The sequence below is a fragment of the Periophthalmus magnuspinnatus genome, chromosome 10, assembly GCF_009829125.3.
Source record: "Periophthalmus magnuspinnatus isolate fPerMag1 chromosome 10, fPerMag1.2.pri, whole genome shotgun sequence".
Classification (NCBI taxonomy): Eukaryota; Metazoa; Chordata; class Actinopteri; order Gobiiformes; family Gobiidae; genus Periophthalmus; species Periophthalmus magnuspinnatus.
In genome coordinates, this window is record NC_047135.1 from 1,060,344 (window position 1) to 1,083,783 (window position 23,440).

At 41.9% G+C, this 23,440-nt stretch overlaps 1 protein-coding gene across 1 annotated transcript in view; it reads right to left on the minus strand.

Moving 5' to 3' along the window:
- The window catches only part of tenm2a (teneurin transmembrane protein 2a), a 369,550-nt gene that overhangs the window by 302,009 nt on the left and 44,101 nt on the right, over nucleotides 1-23,440 (minus strand). Inside the window, exon 2 of the mRNA XM_055224657.1 lies at nucleotides 18,979-19,272. Within this exon, the coding sequence (XP_055080632.1) occupies nucleotides 18,979-19,272 (294 nt within the window). The remainder of the gene's footprint in view (nucleotides 1-18,978; nucleotides 19,273-23,440) is intronic.

The following is a 23,440-nucleotide window of genomic DNA, read 5'->3' on the forward strand; positions in this document are numbered from 1 at the left end:
GACTCATTCTGGTCTTAAATGTTCGTATTAACCCTCTACATGACCCTGGGGTTTTTATTTCACTATTGTGTCTGTAAATCAAGACATGAACATTAATAACAGACAAATCAGGTCCTTCTTTCCCCGATGTCGCTCTAGTGTTAGCAAAACGTTTGACTGACAGCGTTGCTAAGCGTTCACTCCCTGTTAAACCAGTCGTGGCGTCGGGAATGGTCATTAATTCAACATCCTCGCTCCTGATTGGCTCTTTGGTTGCTATGATACTCGCGGCTGGAATTCAAAATGACCGACTTAGCTCCAAATTAGCCACTATAATTACTTCATGTATTTATTTTGTTTTAATTTATTTAATTTATTTATTTTATTTTACTTTATTTTACTTTATTTTTTTATTTATTCATTTTATTTATTTAGTTCGAGCACATGTATCAGGTTCACTTAAAGGACATTTCACACAGTAATCCTTATATAATTTCAAAAAGGAGTGTGAAGAAGTAAACTTATTAAATCCACCCGTCTTCATTTAAGACATAAATTCAAAGCTTTGTTTACACTTCCTATTCTGTTAAAAAAGAATGAAAAAGCATGAAAAAAAAGCATTTCTTTACACAGTCGATGGTTAAACTCATCTAGTATAAAGACTTTATTGTTGCCGTGGAATATTATTTTACCTCCATCCTGATTTAAACAATATATTTAAACGTATATTCTGTTTTAATGTGAACTTTATGATTATTTGTGAATATTTCTATGTTTTTCTTATTCTGTAAAACACTTTTAAACTCTCTTTGCCTTTAAACGAAATCTCTTTTTTGTGTTTTTTTATTTGAAGTATTGATATTTTGGCATGATCTTGGTATGAACTGATACTCTGTGAAATCTTCAGAACTATTTCAATATTTTGTTATTGATTCGTCCGTCGCCATCGCGTCCACAGAACCAAACACATGACTAAAGGTCAAAGGTCACAGCCAGTTTCACAGGCAGATGGAAGAAAACTGAAAAAGTGTTTACAGAATACTGAATACTGCAGTGAAATATATTTTGTAAAGTGCATGGTCCGATAAGAGCACAGTACTCTGAATACTGATAATACTTAATACTTATACTTAGCAAAAAAAATACAATAAATACAAATATATAAATCCTAATGTGTGACAATTTACAAAAACTCACAAATTAGTTCACTTCACAAAATATATGCAAGGAACAAACGTGTTTTTTTTGTACTATTTAGTGCTACGAAGTTTGTAATAATCCCCAGAATGCATTTAAAGTGACTAAGCTAATCGAGGCTAACAGTTATAGCGGCTAATTTAGAGCTGAGTTGCGCATTTGGAATTTGATCTGCGAGTATCATAGCAACCAAAGAGCCAATCAGGAGCGAGGCTGTTGAAGGTAACGCCCCTTCCCGCTCACACCGCTGGTTTAGCAGAGTGAGCCTGTTGCTAACGCTAACAAGAGCAACGTCGGGGTAAAGAAGGACCTGATTTGTCTGTTATTAATGTTCAGATCTTGATTTACAGACACAAAAGTTAATACGAACATTTAAGAACAAAATGAGTCTGACAGCAGCAGAGACAGAGAGGACACAAAAAACCAACTCAAAATAACAAAAAAAAAATATATATATATATATAAATAAATAAATAAAAAACTCAAAATAACAAAAAATAAATAAATAAAAACAAAAATATAAAAAACAAACTCAAAATAACAAATAAATAAATAAATTAAAAAAATCTAAATAACCTAAATAATAAAAACAAAAAAACAAACTCAAAATAACAATAAATAAATAAATACAAAAAAACTCAAAATAACAAAAAAAAAAAACTCAAAATAACTAAATAAATAAAAAAATAAAAAAAACTCAAAATAACAAAAAAATAAAAAATAAATTTAAAAAATAAACACAAAATAACAAAAAAAGTTAAAAATAAACTCAAAATAAAAAAATAAAAAAAATCAAATCAAAATCAAAATCAAAGTCAAAATAACTAAAAAAAAAAAACTAAAATTGAAAGAATAAACTCAAAATAAAAACCCCAGGATCATGTAGAGGGTTAATACGAACATTTAAGACCAAAATGACAAGAGTCGATGGAGCAGGAAGTGCGACCATGATCACTTCCTGTTTGGAACACGGCGCTAGCAGGTTAGCCACGCCCATTTATATAAACAGTCTGTGGATTAGCCCCAAGAATTCACCGTATTATCACACAAATCTGCTTTATTTTATTTTTATCTGTCCTCACATCTGTATTAAATATTATTAACTTCAAGAAATCCAGCAATAATAAAGTACAAAAGTACAAAAGTATAAAAGTATAAAAGTATAAAAGTACACAGTTAAAAGCCACAGTCTGCCCCTCGTGACTTCGACCAATCGCACTCAGCACAATCAAACAGCGCAGAAAGAAATACACAACAGTGAAGGAGTAAAAGTACTTTAAACACAGCAGGAGTTTAAAACCAGGGAGAAGAAACAGAAACACGGCCACAGCTACGTCTAAAACTCGCCACAACATAGAACTTACTGATCACAAAGTCTCCAAACGGGTCGTCCTCCTCACACAGAAAATCTTTAGACGAGTGAATGACAGGAAAAAAGAAAAGAAACAGACACGAGGGATGATTTAAAGACTGACAATGATGTAAAAATATAACATGAAAGAGCTGAAACATGAAATGAAACGTTAAATGAAACGGCAGAGGCTCATTAACAAAAAGAGTAATTAGAGTAATACAACTGTAGTAATTATACTGCGATAATCAGGGTTTAATGGAGAAAGGACACGTACTTTCACACGTCTCACTTTGAATATTACACTTTAAATAGAGCGGGGGGTTCGTGTGTGTGTGTGTGTGTGTGTGTCGTCACGGTAACAGCAGTGAGCCCCGCCCATCAACGACGTCGCTGCAAATACTTTTCGCAGATTAGAAAGAACAGTTTGAAGTATTTATGGAAGTATTTAATAGAAGTCACAGCGACAGGAGTAGTAATAGTAATAGTAGTAGAAGTAACAGTAATAGTAGTAATGATAGAAGTAGTATTAGCAAGGGTAGAAGTAGCAATAGTAGAAGCAGTAGCATTAGTCGTAGTAGTACTAGCAGTAGTTATAGTAGCAGTAGCAATAGTAGTAGTCGTAGTAGTCGTAATAGTAGTCGTAGTAGTCGTAGTAGTCGTAGTAGTAGCAGTAGTAGCAGTAGTAGCAGTAGTAGTTGTAGTAATAGTAGTAGTAGTAGTACTTGCTGTAATCATAATATAATAAATTCTGTGCTTTTGTTCTTTATATTTGTACTTTGTAGTATTGTAGTGGATGTGTTTAAACTTCCTGTTTCATTTTCACATCGTTAGAGTCTCGTCTCTTTGTCCTTTTTCTTTGTCCTTTTTCTTTGTCCTTTTTCTTTGTCCTTTTTCTTTGTCCTTTTTCTTTGTCCTTTTTCTTTGTCCTTTGTCCTTCGTCCTTTTCTCAAACAGTTTCAGTCACAGCTGAGCCTCAGGGTCAAGACACGACAAACGTCCAGAGCCAACGGTCAGAGATTTAAAGCGTCTGAAACAAGTTTGGATCATTCTGAGGTCATTTTTACACAAGTGTCGTTCAGAGTTTTGACGTTTTGGATAAAAAAATCACAGAAATAAAGACTAAAAAATAAAAACGTGTCCAAACTTCTGCCCGGTCGTGTTTGTGAAGCTGTAGTTGTAGAAATTCCTGTATCCGCCTCGTCGTCCTGACCGGAGCAAACGAGCACGTGTGGATTTAAAAACAGAAACGGCTCCTGTCCGATCGCTTCAGCTGTGACCTCTGACCCCTGACCCCTCGAGCCGCAGCATCAAACAAACTCAATCCTCTGATCAGAAAACTATAAAAGTGTTTCTTATAAAGCGTTTTTCACACTTTGGAAAATCCGATCAGTCATAATTAGCTGGAGAATTCTCATTTTGCTCCGGCGTTCCCTCCTCCTCTTCCTCTCCCTCTTCCTCATCTCTCGCTCTTTCTTTCTCTCTTTCTCTTTTATTTCCGGGCAGGTATGAAGAGCCTCAGAGCCCATTACGGCTCAATAAAACTCCCCATTAGAGTCAGACCTGTTTCCAATCGCACTGAGCCGATCCTGTGTCGGGGTTTGAGCCGGAATAACGGCGCTCCGCTGCGACGCCGGGGCTCACTCCGCACAACGGACCTGTGTGAATGGACTCCTCCTCATCCTCCTCATCCTCGTTTGTCTTTGTTCTTTAGAGTTTTTCATTTGTTGTAATATTCGTTGTGTGATTGTGTTTGTGGCTCTTACATTTTTAGTATTTTCAGGTTTTTATGAGAAAAGGTTCAACACTTTGATTTGATTTCATTTTTCACCTCGACATAAAGCTGCTGCTCTTTATACAGACTTTATATAGACTTTATACAGACTTTATACAGACTTTATACAGACTTTATACAGACTTTATACAGACTTTATACAGACTTTATACAGACTTTATACAGACTTTATACAGACTTTATACAGACTTTATACAGACTTTATACAGACTTTATACAGACTTTATACAGACTTTATACAGACTTTATACAGACTTTATACAGACTTTATACAGACTTTATACAGACTTTATACAGACTTTATACAGACGGTCCCATCTCTGTGTGTGAATCATGTGACAAAACTAAAAAAACACAGATTGATGTAGAAACTCAGAATCTCGTGTGACGTCATCAAACTCAACCGTCTCATATAAATGTGTAATCGCCGTGAAATAAAACAACAAAACTAAATGAGTCGAAATGACGCCATCTTTGTTGATTTCATTATTTCCAATTATAGGTGAGAAAAGAGAAAAGAGAAAAGAGAGAAAAGAGAAAAGAGAAAAGAGAAAAGAGAGAAAAGAGAAAAGAGAAAAGACAGTCAAATCAGACAAAGGTTTTTCCAGAATCCACGTTTCATCACAGGAAAGTTTCACACAAACTCAGATATTTAATATAATTGAAACGGGACAGACCTGCACGTGCACGTGAAACACATGTGCACACTCTTCATACTCATGCACGCTCCCATACGCACGTGCACACTCTTACTCATGTGCACTGACAGTGTCACGCCACCTCATGTGCACACACACACATACACACACACACACCCCCCCACACACACACATGCACACACACACATACACAATCACAAAGTCAGAGTTATGTTCAGAGTCATGTCACCGCTCACAGAGGCACGTGCACACTCAGTCACGTGCACGCTCACAGACGCATGTGCACACACTCAGCCTCACGTGCACGCTCACCCTCACGTGCACACTCACGTGCACCCTCATGTGCATACTCATGTGCACACTCAGCCTCACGTGCACACTCTCAGCCTCACGTGCATACTCACACTCATGTGCACACTCAGCCTCACATGCACACTCACATGCACACTCTCACCCTCACGTGCACCCTCACGTACACGCTCACACTCACATGCACTCTCTGCCTCACATGCACTCTCAGCCTCACGTGCACGCTCACCCTCACGTGCACACTCACGTGCACCCTCATGTGCATACTCATGTGCACACTCAGCCTCACGTGCACACTCTCAGCCTCACGTGCACGCTCACCCTCATGTGCATACTCACACTCATGTGCACACTCAGCCTCACGTGCACACTCACATGCACACTCTCACCCTCACGTGCACCCTCACGTGCACAGCCTCACACTGCCGTCGCAGGCCGAGCTGTCAGAGCTGCTCTCTCGCCTCATTCATCACCAGCTCCTAATTCTGTGAGAGCTTTGTGGAGCTTTGGCCCCACGGGGCCGTGTGAAAACTCAATCAGAGGCTAATGCTCTGAGCCCGTCTCACCGAGGTCCACACGCGCTCTGACCGGACGGTCCGAGTCCAAGACTGACATGACCGGTGTGAGGAGCTGGACAACTCTGACCCTGTGCGTCTCTGCGGCTCAAAAAAAATGAAAAAATAAAACTATAACTGGAAATATCTCAGAATCTCAGAGTTACATAACCAAAACCCAAATCAACAAAACTGGAAACTGCTGCAGATTTGACTGAATTCTTGTCATTTCACCAATTCAAGTCTAAAAAGTTGTAGTTGATTGACACAACCAAGTATGGAAGAAGAACAACAGAAGAAGAGCGTTTATAATCAACATGTGCCACATAATGAAGCTGTTCAGATATATATGGAGCAAAACTGGAACAACTACACATAATTGACTTAATTCTCTTTGATTACATGACGATCTTTTCTCCTTTAAACGTTGTGTGTGGTGAGTTTTAAGGACTTCAGACTCGACTGATTTGGGGGTGATTTGGGGGGTGTTTTGTGTTGCACTCTGCACCTGTGCTTCTACATTTGATTAGTTAATCAGAAATTCTGGGCCCATCTTGGATTTTATAAAGCATAATTACTGCGCCAACTGTAAAAAAAACAAGAAAAACACAAACTTTGGAGTTCTGCAGATGGTTTAAATTGTCACAAATTGGGCAAAGGCTTTTCTTATATGCAGCATACTACAGTGTACTTTATACTACAGAAATGTTTCACTGAAGTACCACCTCATGACTAATACAGAGAAATAAATCTATATAAAGACTAGAAGGACTTCTACTACTACAACTACTACTACTACTGCCATCAAACCTTAGATCAGTGGGTAAATGTTCTACCAACTGAGCCACTAAAGTACTAATACTAATAAGAAGAAGTAGAATTTGTACTAATCCAGACTTTAACCAGGATTAGTCGAGGATAAAGGCTTGAAACATGTGAATGAACGAAAACAAAACAAGGAAAACAGATCTGAGAAACAACTGACGCAACTGAACCTGAAATTAAATGGTTAAATGAACACAAAATGAATAAATCAAATACTTAACATGGTCTGAACCTGAACCACAGTTTGAGAAACACTGCGGATAAAGACGACGGAGTTTGAACACACAACGGGACGACTGTGAGCGATACCGGGCGTTTGAACACACGATGGAGCGAAGGAGTGATATCGGACATTTGTACAAAAGATGGAGCGACTGTGAGCGATATCGGGCGTTTGAACACACGATGGGCCAGGGCTGGTCGACTGTGAGCGATATCAGGCACTTCAACACGCGATCGAGCGACTGTAAGTGATACCGAGCATTTGAGCACACGATGGCGCAGGGTTTGTCGACTGTGAGCGATATCGAGCGTTTAATTATACGATGGAGTGGCCGTGAGCGATATTGAGCATTTAAAAACACGATGGAGTGACTGGGAGCGATATCTGACGCTTTAACACACAACGGTTCAGGGCTGGGCGACTGTGAGCGATGATGGCCATTTGAACACACGATGGAGCGAGGATGGAGCAACTGTGAGCGATATTGTCCACTTAATCACACGATGGGGCGACTGTGAGCGACACCAGGCGTTTGAACACACGATGGAGCGACTGTGAGCGATATTGTCCGCTTAATCACACAATGGGGCGACTGTGAGCAATACCGGGCATTTAAACACACAACGGGACGACTGTGAGTGACACCAGGCGTTTGAACACACGATGGAGCGACTGTGAGCGACACCGGGCGTTTGAACGTACGATGGAGCGACTGTGAGCGACACCAGGCGTTTGAACGTACGATGGAGCGACTGTGAGCGACACCGGGCGTTTGAACGTACGATGGAGCGACTGTGAGCGATACCGGGCGTTTGAACGTACGATGGAGCGACTGTGAGCGACACCGGGCGTTTGAACACACGATGGAGCGACTGTGAGCGACACCAGGCGTTTGAACGTACGATGGAGCGACTGTGAGTGATACCAGGCGTTTAAACACACAACGGGACGACTGTGAGCGATACCAGGCGTTTGAACGTACGATGGAGCGACTGTGAGCGACACCAGGCGTTTGAACGTACGATGGAGCGACTGTGAGCGACACCGGGCGTTTGAACACACGATGGAGCGACTGTGAGCGACACCGGGCGTTTGAACACACGATGGAGCGACTGTGAGCGATACCGGGCGATGGGGCAGGGCTGGGAGGGGTCGGTCTAAATTTAGCGCTACCTTTTCCATCCCTAATTACAAGATTAATACAAGCCGTCACACATGTCACAATACGAGCGTGTGATTTATGATCAGCCCGAGCAGATGGAGAGACGGAGGCAGGAGAAGACGCTCGTGTCTGAGGGCGCCATTAGAACGCAGGTCTGACGGGCGGCGCTGTGGAAGGTTCAGTCACAAGACGAGGATTTATTGACCAGAAAGAAAAAGGAGGTTGTTCCCTGCTGTTTAATGTAATGAGAGACAGAGCAGGTGAGCGGAGAAACAGACGAATGCAGGCGTGTTACGAATATTCAGCCTTTTTTATGTGTTGATTATATCGAACTTCGTTATAGTCTCGTTATTATATCGGTGGAAAGTTGCAGGGGTCAAGTTTTTGCCCCGAAACAGAAGGTCGACTGGTTTATTCCTGGTTCATATCCAGGTCGTTGAGGACGCCGCGGGGTCGGACGATGTTGGAGGTTGGGATTGTGCTGGAAAAACATGTGCTGTATCGGGGCATCTGGGAGTCTATGTACACTGCCCTTAAGCAAGACACTTCACCCTCCTCGCCAAAGTACAAAGGTTTTTTTTGAGTCAGTGGGACGAACTGATGGTGCGGACGTGTTTCTGTAAGTCTACCTTCAAAATAAATAAAAAAAAGCACTGGGAAATCCTTATACAAGACGATAATATTGTCTTTAACCTGTAAAACAAATGCGTTTTATGTAAAAAGAGAATTTTAAACATCTTAAATCAGTCCTATTGAGCTTGTGTCTCTATGGTTCTCATCTCTGTGCATCATTTTGTTATAATTTAGACTTTTTAAATCATATTCATCTAAAACGACTTCATAAAAGAAACAAGTCGAGCTGATTTCAAGTCCAATCGGAGCTGACGTCGCCGTAAACGTCGTCACAATAAAGAGTCGTGTAGCTGTAGCGCCCCCTATGGACAGACGCACATCACACTAGAGCAGAGCATTGTTTTTCATTTGTACCAAAATGACGACGTGACGCTGCCGAATCCTACGAGTATCAACGATTAAGAAAATAAAACTGGAAAAGGAAGCACCCGCAGCCCAAGATCTCACCAAAATAAACTGTTCAAAACTCATGACATACGTTCTGTTTTTTATTTTTATTTTTATTTCGTCCAGTTCTAAACACGTCGCTCTTCAACTTGACTCTTCTGGATCTAAAAGTGTAGGTTTAGTGTCTCCCAAAAGCGTCTCACAACAGAAAAGACGTGTTTTTTTAGATTCAATGATACGTTCCATAAATAATCCTCCTCAAAGCTCGAGTTTCAGTCATAAAGAAACACGAATCACTGCAGATAAAACTCCAGAAGAAACGACTATAACGTGGTAAAAGTCCAGTTTGCAGTTTTAAATATTGACATCTGCGCTGAGACACGAGGAGCCCGCAGACACATCGGACCCGTCGGATCAGGGCCGTAAACTCTGGCCACGGCGGAGGGTCTAAATCGATGTCACAGTCTGGTTCTTATTTCATCTAACGCACGTGTTAATCATGTCCCTCCTGATCAATGCCGTTTGGATGCAGCGTCGTGGCGAGCGCCGGGGGAACCGACAAGCGCGCAACGTGTTCTCCTGCTCGTGTTTCCAGACGGACGTTTTATGAGGCGGCGCGCTGTGCGACCGTAAATCTCCTCCTCCTCCTCCACTTTGCCAAAATGGAAACGTCCCCAGAGCCGCTCGCTCGCTGTGGCCCACTTTTGATTGTCTGGGAGTTTGTTGCCTCTGGAGCTTCATGTGTATTAGCGGGTGAATGTTCTAGTCCTTTTATTTTAATAGTGTCTTGAAGGGGCCATAAAAGCCAAGTGTCTTTATTCAATACTCAATAATAACACCACATGAGGAGAAGCTAAAACCCCTGAGTTGCATTTACACCAGCCGTTTAACAGGCTCCACATACTTTGAGGTAATTGGAATTGCTGAGTAAATGAAAACTAAATTTCAATTCCTTCGAAAGTGTTTGTTGGCAGCTCGTGGTGAATATGTCAGCGAGCGTCAGAACTGTTTTCAACTTGTTTGTGCAAATCATTTATCACAAATCTCATGTATAACGACGGAGGTTATCGAACACGAACGAAACGTGAACAAATCCGCAGACTCGTGTTTATTACTGACGTCAACCTGATTGTGTTTTTCCATTTGACTTTTCCAACGCCGGCAGGTTTACCCCCAGAAAAATCTGCATTTCTTCTCCTGTCACTGCCAGATTTTCCTTCCCTTTCTGGAGAGCACACGTTGGTGTTGTGCACAAAATCATCAATAAGACCTGAAGGAAACAGACGTCAGAAGAAATCTATGGGACCTCTTCTCCGCACATCAGAAAAGTCTCCATCAAAGTCATCGTCTTGGACTTTTTTAGATATTTTTGCGGGCTCAGGTGTCATTTGTCCTTCTATCGTCCACAGGTTCCTGATCACGCTGACCTTCCTCTGCATCCTGCTCCTCATCATCCTCACTTTCTGCATCCTGACCGTCTGTATCTCCATCATCCTCAGCTCCTATGTCTCTGTTCTTCTACTCTTCTACTCATCATCATCATCATCACTGGAGCTGGACGGAGTTTCCTTAAAAGTTCGACAGGCTGCCTTATTCTTTGCCGCGTTTGAAATGTACAAAATGATAAAATGACTCAAACTACAGCTAATCTGCACAAACATTTAGATTTTAAAACCAAAAACAGTCAGAAGAAACAGTGAAACGATTATATTTGTGTTAAAAAATATACTCGGTGACACATGGTTTATTATAATTTTCTACAAGTTGAACCTAAAATTGTCTTATTCCAAACAGATAAAATCCTTCCTTAGATGTTCCTGTACATGATCATATTTTTCTCTTCTTCCAGCGTAGAAGGATTGACAGGATGGGGCTGTTTGTCGGCCATCTTGGATTCACAGGAAATTTACTTGCAGTTACACCGACTGACCACTGAACTGACGTCAATGGAGTTTGGCAGCAGAGAGCACTCTAGAGGCTGATGTGCAGTTCCACCAAATAAACAAACACATTAAAGACAAAGTTATGTTTTAGGAGCTTAATATTAATAGTAGGTTAATATTATTCCTATTTTTGAGATGTTCTAACAGTGAACACGAGGCGACAGTGGCTCAGTTGGTAGAGCGTTCATCCATTGATCTGAAAACTGCCGATTTGAATCCTGCTCTCGACATAAAAACATCATCTGCTGGTCACACAGATTAACTCTGACGTTGCGTCCTTGGGCAAGACACTTAACTCCCCTCACCCCCAGCGTCTGAGCACACTGGCGTCTGAATTGGCGAACGATTCCTTGATGTAAAGTGCTTTTAAAAACCTCGAACGTGTAAAAGCGCGATGTAAAAATGTGACCGCGAATATTATAGTGAATGAGCTGATGCCTTATTCAATAAAACACAATAAGATAAAGTTCCACAGCGCCTCTTTAACACGTTTAAATCGATGTGGTCTTTGTATAGCGCACGTATAGGTGGTGCTCTGTGCTGTTGTGTGCGGGATTAGCCGTGTGGTGCTAATTGTGTTGAGACTAGCGAAGGCACCAGACACTTTGAACGACGACCGCCTTCCATCCGCACAATCACACTCTTTAATTTGATATCGACTTTGCTGTAGTTTGGCTTATTTTCAAAGTCTAAAACCTCTCGATCAAACATTCAAAACAGTGAGAGTATTAAAGTAGCATTAAAGGGGAGTCTGTTTGGATGCACTGATAGTAATTTATGGAACAATGTTAACAACAAAAAGGTAAAAAAAAAGGAAATATTAACCACTGCAACTCAATGTGATACGGATCAAAACAAACTTCATGGTCAATCATTTATGGAGCTGCTGTAAGTTGTTTTAAACGATGTCGTGTTTTGACCCAGTTCTGGTTTTCTGATGGTCGTTTACAGCAGAAAATGTGGTATTCTCTTGTTTGACGTTGGAACGGCTCCGTCGTATTTAACAGAAATGATGTTTTTGTGTTTGCACAGACCAGAGACTTAGATTTGACCAGTGTCAAGAGAAAAGACCAGAGGAGACGGAGAGAGAGACAGAGAGAGAGACAGAGAGAGGCAGAGAAACAGAGAGAGAGATGAGGAGAGAGACAGAGAGAGAGAGAGACAGAGAGAGAGGCAGAGAGAGAGACAAGGAGAGAGACAAAGAGAGGCAGAGAAACAAGGAGAGACAAGGAGAGAGACAAGGAGAGAGACAGAGAGAGAGAGGCAGAGAAACAGAGAGAGAGACAAGGAGAGAGACAGAGAGAGAGAGAGAGGCAGAGAAACAGAGAGAGAGACAGAAAAACAGAGAGAGACAGAGAGAGAGGCAGAGAGAGACAGAGAGAGAGGCAGAGAGAGAGTCAGAAAAACAGAGACAGAGAGAGATACAGAGAAACAAGGAGAGACAGAGAGAGAGAGAGAGACAAGGAGAGAGCTAAAGAGAGGCAGAGAAACAGAGAGAGAGAGACGGAGAGAGAGGCAGAGAGAGAGACAGAGAGAGAGAGAGACAAGGAGAGAGAAAACAGAGAAACAAGGAGAGAGACGAGGAGAGAGACAGAGAGAGACAGAGAGACAAGGAGAGAGACAGAGAAACAGAGAGACAAGGAGAGAGACAGAGAGAGAGAGAGACAGAAAAACAGAGAGACAGAAAGAGATACAGAGAAACAGAGAGAGACAAGAAGAGAGACAGAAAAACAGAGAGAGAGGCAGAGAGAGAGAGACAGAAAAACAGGGAGAGAAACAGAGAGAGGCAGAGAAACAAGGAGAGAGAGAGAGAGAAAACAGAGAAACAAGGAGAGAGACAGAAGAGAGAGAGAAAGAAACAGAGAAACAGAGAGAGAGAGAAACAAGGAGAGAGACAGAAGAGAGAGATAAAGAAACAGAAGGACGCTAACAGAAGGACCTGATTCGTCTGTTATTAATGTTCATATCTTGATTTACAGACACAATAGTGAAATAAAAACCCCAGGATCATGTAGAGGGTTAATACGAACATTTAAGAACAAAACGACGATCACTTCCTGTTTGTAACGTGGCAGCTAGCAGGTTAGCCTTGTCTGTAGTTTTAAGAGTTTTATGCACTTGTTATGTAACAGCTGTGCCGTGTTTGCTCTGGCGCAGCACTTTGAGGCAGTGACGTCTGAAAATGCGCTTTTAAAAATAAACTTGACGTTGACCTTGACCTCGCAGTGTCAACGTGAACCACGATCAGCCCGGCGCCGCTTTAAACGACACCCATGGAAACTCTGAATATGGACGTTTCCCCCACAGGAAACTACGCCACATCAAGCGAACCAAAGAACGCCACATATATAACATAACATAATAATATATTTAAGTTAAACCAACGGCGTGTTTGCTCTTCAACGCTGCCAATCCATAAGTAAGTAGAACGCCGCAGGGCTGTTGACAATGATGAAAACGTCTGAAAACAAACACGATTCCTCTGGTTTGAGACGCTGTCAATGCCGCGGCTCTTGTTTTTGACTTTTACTATTTTGGTAGTGTAATGTGTGATAGCGGACATGTTTTTTCGCTCCCTCCTGTGCCCCGGAGGAGAACCGTAGACCTTTAAAACTGACACCTGTCACTCAGCGCCGCTCTGACGGGGGCATAACAAGGGATGGTGCGACAAACACACAAAAGCAGCGGAAGAAACTCCAAACATGGCGGAGGTGGAGAGGAGGTTTTGGAGGTGAGACTTCTGAGGCTCGTTAGATACGTTTGCCACTTTAGCGATTCGCCTTCCCCCGTTTGATTGTCTGTGTGTTTATGATGTCGTTTCTACATCTACCTCTGTCGATCTCTATTATTAGACGCTCAGATCCGCCTCCCGCTGTTTCGACGCCATAGCTCAAACTTCACACCTCCACACGCACGCAACCGTTTTGAGGCTTGAGACGTGAAACAAAAACGCAGGTATAGAAGATATCACAGGTGAAGCTGGAGTTTGCTCGGCTTTTGGGGCGTCGCGGCTGCTAAAGTTAACTCGACGTGAGAGATTCCTCAGAGGGATGCGAGCTGTGAGGCGTCGTACGTACAGCCGCCGGCCCGTGCGCGGAGCGAGAACGCGCCGTCGAAGTCTGGAGAAAGAAGACTGAAGGGACTAGGACGTCACCCGCGGCGTCCAGCTTACGTCAAACGAAGCGCAACGAGGCCAGAGCAGTTACAGCGGCGAGTTTTGAGCAGAGCGCCATGTTTGGACTGCAGACCAAGAGTGTCATAGCAACGAAAGAGCCAATCAGGAGTGAGCTGCCAAAGCTTTAATAAGAAGTGATGTTTGGAGTAAGAAAAGAAAGAGAGAGACAAAAAAACAGAGAGAGAGACAGAGAAACAGAGAGAGAGATAGACAGAGAGAGGCAGAAAGAGAGAAACAGAGACACAAAGAGACAGAGAGAGACAGAAAAAGGAGCGAGACAGAAACAGAGAGACAGGGAGAGACAGAAAAAGGAGAGAAACAGAAACAGAGAGAGATGGAGAGAGGCAGAAAGAGAGAAACAGAGAGAGAGACAAAGAAACAGAGAGACAGAGAGAGAGAGAGAGAGAGACAAAGAAACAGAGAGACAGAGAGAGACAGAAAAAGGAGAGAGACAGAGAAACAGAGAGAGAGACAGAGAAACAGAGAGAGAGAAAGAAACAAGAGACAGAGAGAGACAGAAAAAGGAGAGAGACAGAGAAACAGGCAGAGAGACAGAGAAACAGGCAGAGAGAGAGAGAAAGAAACAGAGAGAGAGACAAAAAACAGAGAGAGAGACAGAGAGAAAAAAGAAAAAAGATCTGAAGTGACAAACTGATGTAAAATGGCTCTGATCTGAAGCTGAAGCTGATCTAGAGAAACTGTGTCTGAAGCTCGTGCTCCTGGTGAACGCGTCATGTGACTTTGCCGTATCAGTCGGACGCACACACGGGTCATTCAGGTCATGTGACCCTGGAGTCTAAAGCACAGACTGTGTCAAACTCAGGCCCAGGAGACAAATTTGTTCCGCAGTGTAATAATATTTGACCTGTGAGTTCATATAAAATGTGCGTCCGTCGGTTTATGGCACATGCCCCACTAATACTACAAGTCCCAGAATGCTTTGCTAGTGCACAGTCCAGAAGTGCCCCTCCTTTTCTGTTGACACTCACTAAGGTCACTACTGGTCACCTCGAACAAATTAATTCCAACCCTCCACAAAAATGACCAAATGAAAGACACAAAACAGGAACTTTCAAGACCAGAGGGAGGAGATTTATTAAAAATATAATAATAAGAAGAAATAACAACTACTGATTTCAATAAATCAATCAAACTTTATTTCTATAGCACCTTCCAACAACCAAAGCTGCTCAAAGTACAACATTAAAAACACGATTAAAAACAATAAACATCACACAAATCAACAGACACATTACACCAGTGAAATAAAGAAAGAGTCACAGGGTCAAGTGCTAAAATCCAGTCTAAATAAATACGTTTTCAGTTTGGGTTTAAACAGAGGCAGGTCAGAGATGGAACACAACGAGCTCCAGAGTTTCTCATATGTTTGTCATGTCAGACTTGATTTGTTCCAGATTTTGTGTTTAAGCATCACGTGCAGGCAATTTTTCAATAAATATTAAGTTTGTTGTTTTTAATTTTGGCCCAATGTGACTCTGAGTTTGACGTCCTGCTCTAAAGTTTGATTTGTGTCTTAAATAAAGATCAGACTGGACTGGTCTTTACGGATTAATAAGAACATTTTTGTGCTTTTTGTTTGAGACGTGTAAATTATCGAGCTAAGCTAAGTGGCTAATGCTAACAACTTTACACCGTAACAGTTTATTTCAGAGTTTTGTTCATAATCAGGTTCATAACGAGCGCTTCTATCTGCTTCACTCGGTCGTGTCGTGTCCAGATAAAGACGTGTCGCTGTGATTTTCCACACTCTTGCAGTGCATTGTGGTCTATATTGACCAGCTGAGTGACCAGAGCTGGACACTACTTTTTAAGGTGCACTACGGGAATTTACTTTTGCACCGACTGGACATTTGGACACCACTAAAAACACAGTGTGGACAGTGAGACGCAGTGGTAGTTTTCAGGACTTTGGTGGCCCAGACGGAACGAAGAGAAACGAAAACGCAAAAGTAAAAACAAAGCCGTGCACATGGAAACGAGGCGAGTCCGTTATCGCGTTATCGAGGCGTTTCACGATGTAATAAGAGAATCGATCTAGTGTCAAAGCACAAAAACAACAGAGATTAAAGACGATATGTGTGAACGCTGAGGTTTTATTTAAAAAAGTGTTGAGATGTTTGAACTTCACATTATATTTGGAGTTTGTTCACCTACACTTCCCCCGTGTTCGTCTCTGCTTCTTCTCCCGCTTCTGTCATGGGTTAATAAAAGCTGCACTTCCGACAGAAAGAAAAGCAGAAGAAAAGGATGAAAACAGAGGGAGTAAAGCAGGTCAGGACGAGCACGGAGAGTAAACTGAGAGCTCTGACTGACGTTTGTGTTTCTTCGCTTCGCCCGCCGCGGCTCCGTCTCCAGAGAAACATAAGGACACGAGTGAATTTAGAGGATGAAAAGGAGAAAAGAGAAACAGAAACTTTCCATCTCCTCCATCAGCACTCTGACACTCCGCAGTGATCAGGGGAATATAGGGCCGGATTAAGCGGCTTATTGTTCCAGGTCTGAGTGCGAGGCGGAGCGCTGCGGCGTCCCTGGCCCGGAGACAGCGGGAGATTCGCTTGGCGTTCATATCGGCGCCGCTGAGATTAACTGGTAATTAACCACGAGCAATTAAGGGCCGCGGGACGAGCGGAGCTTCGGGAGGCGGTAATAGGTGTTGAGTAGTCTGATTATCCTCAGAACTTCGATTGGGAGACTCTCAGTCCAGGTTGATCGCGGCTGATGTGCGTCTGCTGACAATTCAATTAATCAGATTGTTGCCTTTCCTTCAATCCACTTTTCATTAACCTCCAGTGGCACCTCGGCGAGCGCACGCAGGTTTATGACTCCGCAGGATTAACAAGGAAATGACAAGTCGGTAATAAACAAAGTCGTCTCAGAGATAGTTCCTCCGAGGGCCTCGCGCTCAGGGGCCTCGCAAGCTCAGACGCACAACAAAATTAAACTTTTCGAGTAATAATTGACTTTTCCAAGTAAAAAGTATGTTCTGTTATCGTGCGGACCGGCTGACCACTGCTCAAGTCTCACCGCCGCGGCCTCTGGATTTGCTAAGTGCTATTGATGAAAACAAGGATGGCTCTCGAGGGGGGAGGGGGTCCAGACACTGCTTGTCAGATCAAAAACAGAGTCGCTCAATAAATCCAGCTCCGGCTCTGTTCATACCGGGGCGTCTGACAGGTGGGCTAAGGGCCGCCGACATGAGCGCGCCTCCCAAACACTGCGTCCCTCAAGTCACTACCCGGTGTTGGACTTTTCTGTCTTCATTCAAACACAAAATTGATCTCAAACAGCGAGGTTTCTTCACTCCCAGATACGAGCAGCCGAGCCGAGAGCGTGTAATAAGAGCAAAAAAACAATCCAGCGGAATCCAGGCAGTGTCACTATTTAACGGTTAATGGGTCAGAGAATGAAACTCCAATTAATGAGGCCTTCAAAGCTCGCAGCGCCGTCGATTTCTGCGAGTGTGAGAGTGTCAGAGTGTGAGAGTGTGCGGCTGCTGTCTGTGCGGCTCGGGAAATACAAACCATTATAGAGAAACACAAGTGATCAGCCCGGATCACTGGCACCGGAGCAGAAAGTTCTCGGGAAGCAGATTTTGTGCTACACGGCTCATCTCGAGACGCACAGATTGGGTCAGATCAGGCGGGAGGTGTAACTTTAGTGCCAAACGATTGGGTTACGATCTACACCGCGGTCATAAAGACACCAGTCCATCTCCACTAAAGGGACAAAGTGGAACATTACGTCTTTTTAAATACAAAGTGAATTCATTTTGTGTAATTTTTTAGACATCTATGAAGCCAAACAGGCTTTTTGAGCATGTGATCATTGGGCTTCCTCAACAAAAACAAACATTATCTAGGCCTGAATGAATAAATAAATAAATGAATTAAAAAAAACAAATAAAAAATAAAATTAAAAAAATAAACAAAAATACATAAACAAACACAAAAAATAAATGCATAAATAAATAAATACACAAATAAGCAAATACATAAATAAATAAACAAACAAACACATAAATAACTGCATAAATAAATGAATAAATAAATAAACAAATAAAAAAATACATAAATAAAAAATAAAATTAAAAAGAAATAATCAAAAATACATAAATAAACAAACAAACACATAAATAACTGCATCAATAAATGAATAAAAAATAAACAAATAAAAAATAAAATAAAAAAATAATCAAAAATACATAAATAAACAAATAAACACAAAAATAAATGCATAAATAAATAAATACACAAATAAACAAATACATAAATAAATAAACAAAAAAACATAAATAACTGCATAAATAAATGAATAAATAAATAAATCCATAAATAAAATAATAAATAAATAATAAAAAATAAAAATAAAAAATGAATTAAAATAGATGAAAAAAAAATAATTAAATTAAATAAAATTAAAAATAAATAAATAAATAAAAACAATAAAACAAAATAAAATAAAATAAATGAAATGAAATCCATTGCATTATTGTAGTCCAGAAAATGCTCCTCTGTGTTTTTAAAATCCATAAACCTTCACTGGAATTGTCGTTATCCTCCCAACACAGTATCGCCTTCAAAACTCATCCAGCCGATTTAGAAGCAACTGTCATTAGCCTGATTTAACCTGCTTCACTCTGATGCACCACAGAAGAAAATGCCACTCAGTTTCCATAGCAACACAATACAAAATAATTGATCGACGCTAGACTCCACAAACCAGAACAGCACACAGCGGCGCGTTTGGTTCTTCGCTCGGTTCTTACCTGTTTCGTCGTCGGACTTGTTCTCGTTCTCAGAGTCGGTGAGCGTGAGGGCGGAGTTCTCGCGGCTGGACACGCCCGAGCTCCTCCGGGACTTGACCCCTCCCCTGCCGGCCCACAGCTGTATGGCCCGGTCCGGAGACAGCGGTCCCTCCGGGTCCGAGTCCGCGTCCGACCCGGCGCTCAGGGTGTAGCCCCCCTGCAGCAGACCCAGGTCGGGGCAGTAGGGCACGGCCGCGGGGTGAGGGGCGGCGGGCGGATCGCACACGCCCAGCTCCGCCAGAGTGAAGTTACCCCCTGTGAGAGAGACGGGAGTTTGAAAGAGCAAAGAGGAACTAGAGCTGGATTTAATAAGAAAACAACAAACAAGAATAAGAACAGAACAACACGCTATAAAATGCAATTATGAGAAACTACAACGATAAACTGACTCTGTGTCTCACTTTGTTCAACTTTGATACTTTAACTTTTAATACAAAATCTCATTATTGTCTCCGTCTGAAAACTGGGTCCTCTAGAGCTGAAATGGGTAAAAAAACGTGTGAAACTGGATATATTGGTGCAACTGCAGAACTTTAATAATAATAAATAATAATAATAATAATACATTTTATTTATATAGCGCTTTTCAAGACACTCAAAGACACTTTACATAGAAGAACTATTTGAAAAAGTACAAAGATACAAACATTTAAAACCAATACTCATGATAATTAAAGATTAAAAGCAGCGTTAAACAGGTGAGTCTTTAGGTGTTTTTTTTTGTTTTGTTTTAATAACGTGGAGATAAACATTTAACTTTGCACCTGCTCCTGTTTTTAATGTTTTAAATGGACCTATGTACCGTATTTTCCGGACTATAAGTGTTTGTTCATAGTTTGTTTCCGACTTATACTTAGATGTGACTTATATGTGAAATGATTCAAATCTATAAAGTCACATGTTGGTTCGTGCGAGGGGCTCTAGACTTGGACCAGTATCTCCTCCTCCTGAACCACTGAACATTTAAAATATCAACATTACACTCATTTAAAAGACAAACACTCAACAAAAATGACACTAAAACAAAATGGTTTCTCTTGTTTTTTCTGCTTTATTTATCTGATTAACTGTTAATATCTTACGTTAACAAACCAGACACGTGTTCAGTTCTGTCTGTGCTTCATGGAGCTGAATAAATATAAATGTGTTACGTTAGCGTGATGTACTGATATTCAGCCTGTTGGTCCACATTTTATTATTATTATTACAACTTGATTTAAAGATAAAATGTCTGTTCTTTGTCTCGGATTTTGTAAAATAAATTTCCCTCAAAAATGCGACTTATATGTGTTTTTTTCTTCATTTTTCTGCATTTTTTGGTGGTTGCGACTTATACTCCAGAGCGACGTATAGTCCAGAAAATACTGTAGCTATGTTGGATTTTGTTTTTATTGTTTTGTTTTTTCTCCATGTAGAAACAATGATGTTGAGTGTTTTTAGTTTTTAGCTGTTTTTGTCAATGCAAATAAAAACAAATAAGGTCGGGCTACGTGCTACATCAAATGAATACTATTACTACTACTACTACTACTACTACTGTGTTGAGGCTGTGTATAAAATGTATTTGTATCTAAATGTTTTATTATTGAGCAGGTAAAATGAATGAATGAGTGAGTTTAGTTATGAAGTTATAACTAGTTTTGACATTCAGTTACAGGGTTGCGTCTCCACTGTCTTTTATTTATTCTTTTCTCGTCCTTTCTTCCTTCTTTTCTTCCTCTTTTCCTTTCTTCCTTTCCTTTTTTCCCCCCTTTTCCCTTCTTCCTTTTTCTCTGAATCAATAACTGGACAACCTTCCCCACAACTTTTATTTATTTTTTATTTATTTTAGAAAGTCTATGGGAAAAAAATGAGCGAAACATTAACGTCCAGAGCCGCCGTCGAGCTCCGTGCGACAGAATCCCTCAAGTCGGAATGTTGAGTTTACAGTTGCGTTTGAAAAGACACTGGGACATAAACACGGAAATGGGGGTAATTTGTCATTTCTTTGGGTAAAGAGAAGGACACGTTTACAGCTAAAACTACGGGGGGGTAAAACTGCGTCGGAAACAAGGGGATTTGTAAAACACTAACAACATAAAGACAATGAGAGCGGCGCCGTGAGCCTCGGTGCGGAGAGATGCTAATGGAGCGGTAGAAACGCTCGCACAAGTTAAACATGCATATGAAGCAGACAGACCCACAATCACACGCAGAGAACAACACTAATTATGAAACGACGGAGGCGGAGGCTGAAAATGAGGCTTTGTTGCGGTTGGCAGGGGGCAGAGATGACGCAGCGTGAATCAGCCCGAAGTACAAGGAGGCGCTGGAGGGATGTGTAGTGGCCCGCAGGCCTGTTAGCGCTGCCTCCGGAGAGAGCGCCGCCCTGGCTTCGGCGAGGCGCATTGGCATTCATGAGGCGTGGACGGGGGATCAAAGACGAGCGAGAGCTGTGGAGGAGCCGCCTTCTGGGTTTGATCAGCTCCTACCTGCTCCCATCAGCCACACAAATATATGCTCTCATTACGCCGACGCAGGACTGTTCACACGTACAAGGACAAATACTGCTCAGACATAGTACTTTTCTGACTCCATACGCTTCTATTCTTCATGTTTTATACAGTAAATGTACTTTAACTTGAGTAAAACTTGTGCTTTATCTTTCCTCAGTCGATCTATGCTCTGGTTTCAGGTCAGACGTGAAGGATTTTTCATGATAAACGTCTGACACAGTTAATAAATAACAAAATTCGAATGCAAATATGTCGTTTGAAGCGTTAAGGGGATGCACTGATCCAGCTTTTTCAGTTTTAATTTGATTTTATTTCATTATTATGGCTTTAAAACTCTGACGGCACCCGATATCGACCGATACCAGAGCAGAAAACAACAGAAAACAGCTTTTATTTCCTTTAAACTCAAATAAAATAAGTCAAAACTGATCCAGATGTTTGTGGAGCTGTTACTTTTCTCTAAAGAAATGACAGAACTTTTATTTTTTCTCTAAATAAAAGTTCAAATATTATGAAACGCTCCGGGTCGACTACAATGAGGAAATCGTCTTTATCCATCGATTTATCTGTCAGACTGGGATATCGACTGGATTGATATTTGGAAGTCGATATCTGACACCAGCAGAGTTAAAAGTCTGAACAAAATCCTTTAAATCAAAACTCATAAATAAATAATAAAACATCTTAATTGGCAATTTTATATAACAAGTTTACATTTCTTCAAGATTCTTCAAGAAGGTTTATTTTTGACCATCTACACTGACACAAACTAAATCCTAAAACAGTATTTTGGACGTTACATCTAAAACTACTCGAGGACTTTCACTTTTTTACGTGGTTCATTACTTTGGCCCATACGTTTTACTGCTTCTTTTAAACTAACAGCAGGGTTCTGTCTGTACACTCCTCCCTCCCTGGTCCTTGCATCCAAAATAAATATATAAAATTATCCAAATTAAAGCACATCAAAGGCGATCAATAAACAGAGCTGCAGCCCAATTAAATCCAGGCTGAGCAAAAAGCAATTAGGGAAAAAGGCTCAACCAATTTATTCTCTATACTAATTAAAACAGTATTGTGGTGCGATCGCTCACCATCAGCTGTTTGGGGCAAAGGGACCGGGAAGAAAAACAGTTATGGTTCAGTTTATCAGCACAGAGTGAGGAGCCGCTGTGTGTGAGGAGCCGCTCTGTGTGAGGAGCCGCTGTGTGTGAGGAGCCGCTGTGTGTGAGGAGCCGCTCTGTGTGAGGAGCCGCTGTGCGTGAGGAGCCGCTGTGTGTGAGGAGCCGCTGTGCAGAGGGCTGAGTGAGGAGCCGCTGTGCGTGAGGAGCCGCTGTGCGTGAGGAGCCGCTGTGCGTGAGGAGCCGCTGTGCGTGAGGAGCCGCTCTGTGTGAGGAGCCGCTGTGCAGAGGGCTGAGTGAGGAGCCGCTGTGCGTGAGGAGCCGCTGTGCGTGAGGAGCAGCTCTGCACAGCTCTGTCTGAGGAGCCGCTCAGTGTGAGTAGCCGCTCTGTCTGAGGAGCCGCTGTGCAGAGGGCTGAGTGAGGAGCCGCTCTGCACAGCTCTGTGTGAGGAGCAGCTCTGAGTGAGGAGCCGCTGTGAGTGAGGAGCCGCTGTGCAGCTGTGTGACGGGGTTAACTCCCTCATCAAAAGCCAACGCCGTAATCAGGAGGAGGAAGTACAGATGAAGCTCGTCAGCTTCAGCCCCTCGTTTCCCCTCGTTTCCCCTCGTTTCCCCTCGTTTCCTCTCGTTTCCCCTCGTTTCCCCTCGTTTCCCCTCGTTTCCTCACGTTTCCTCTCGAGCTAAAAACTGAAGAGTTAGAAACAGGAAGGACCAGAGAGAGGACACAGGCCAAAGTATTTACAGAGCGGGGAGAGGAACTACAGCTCACGTCTACTCACAGGAACAGATGGGCTGGGCTAAACACGC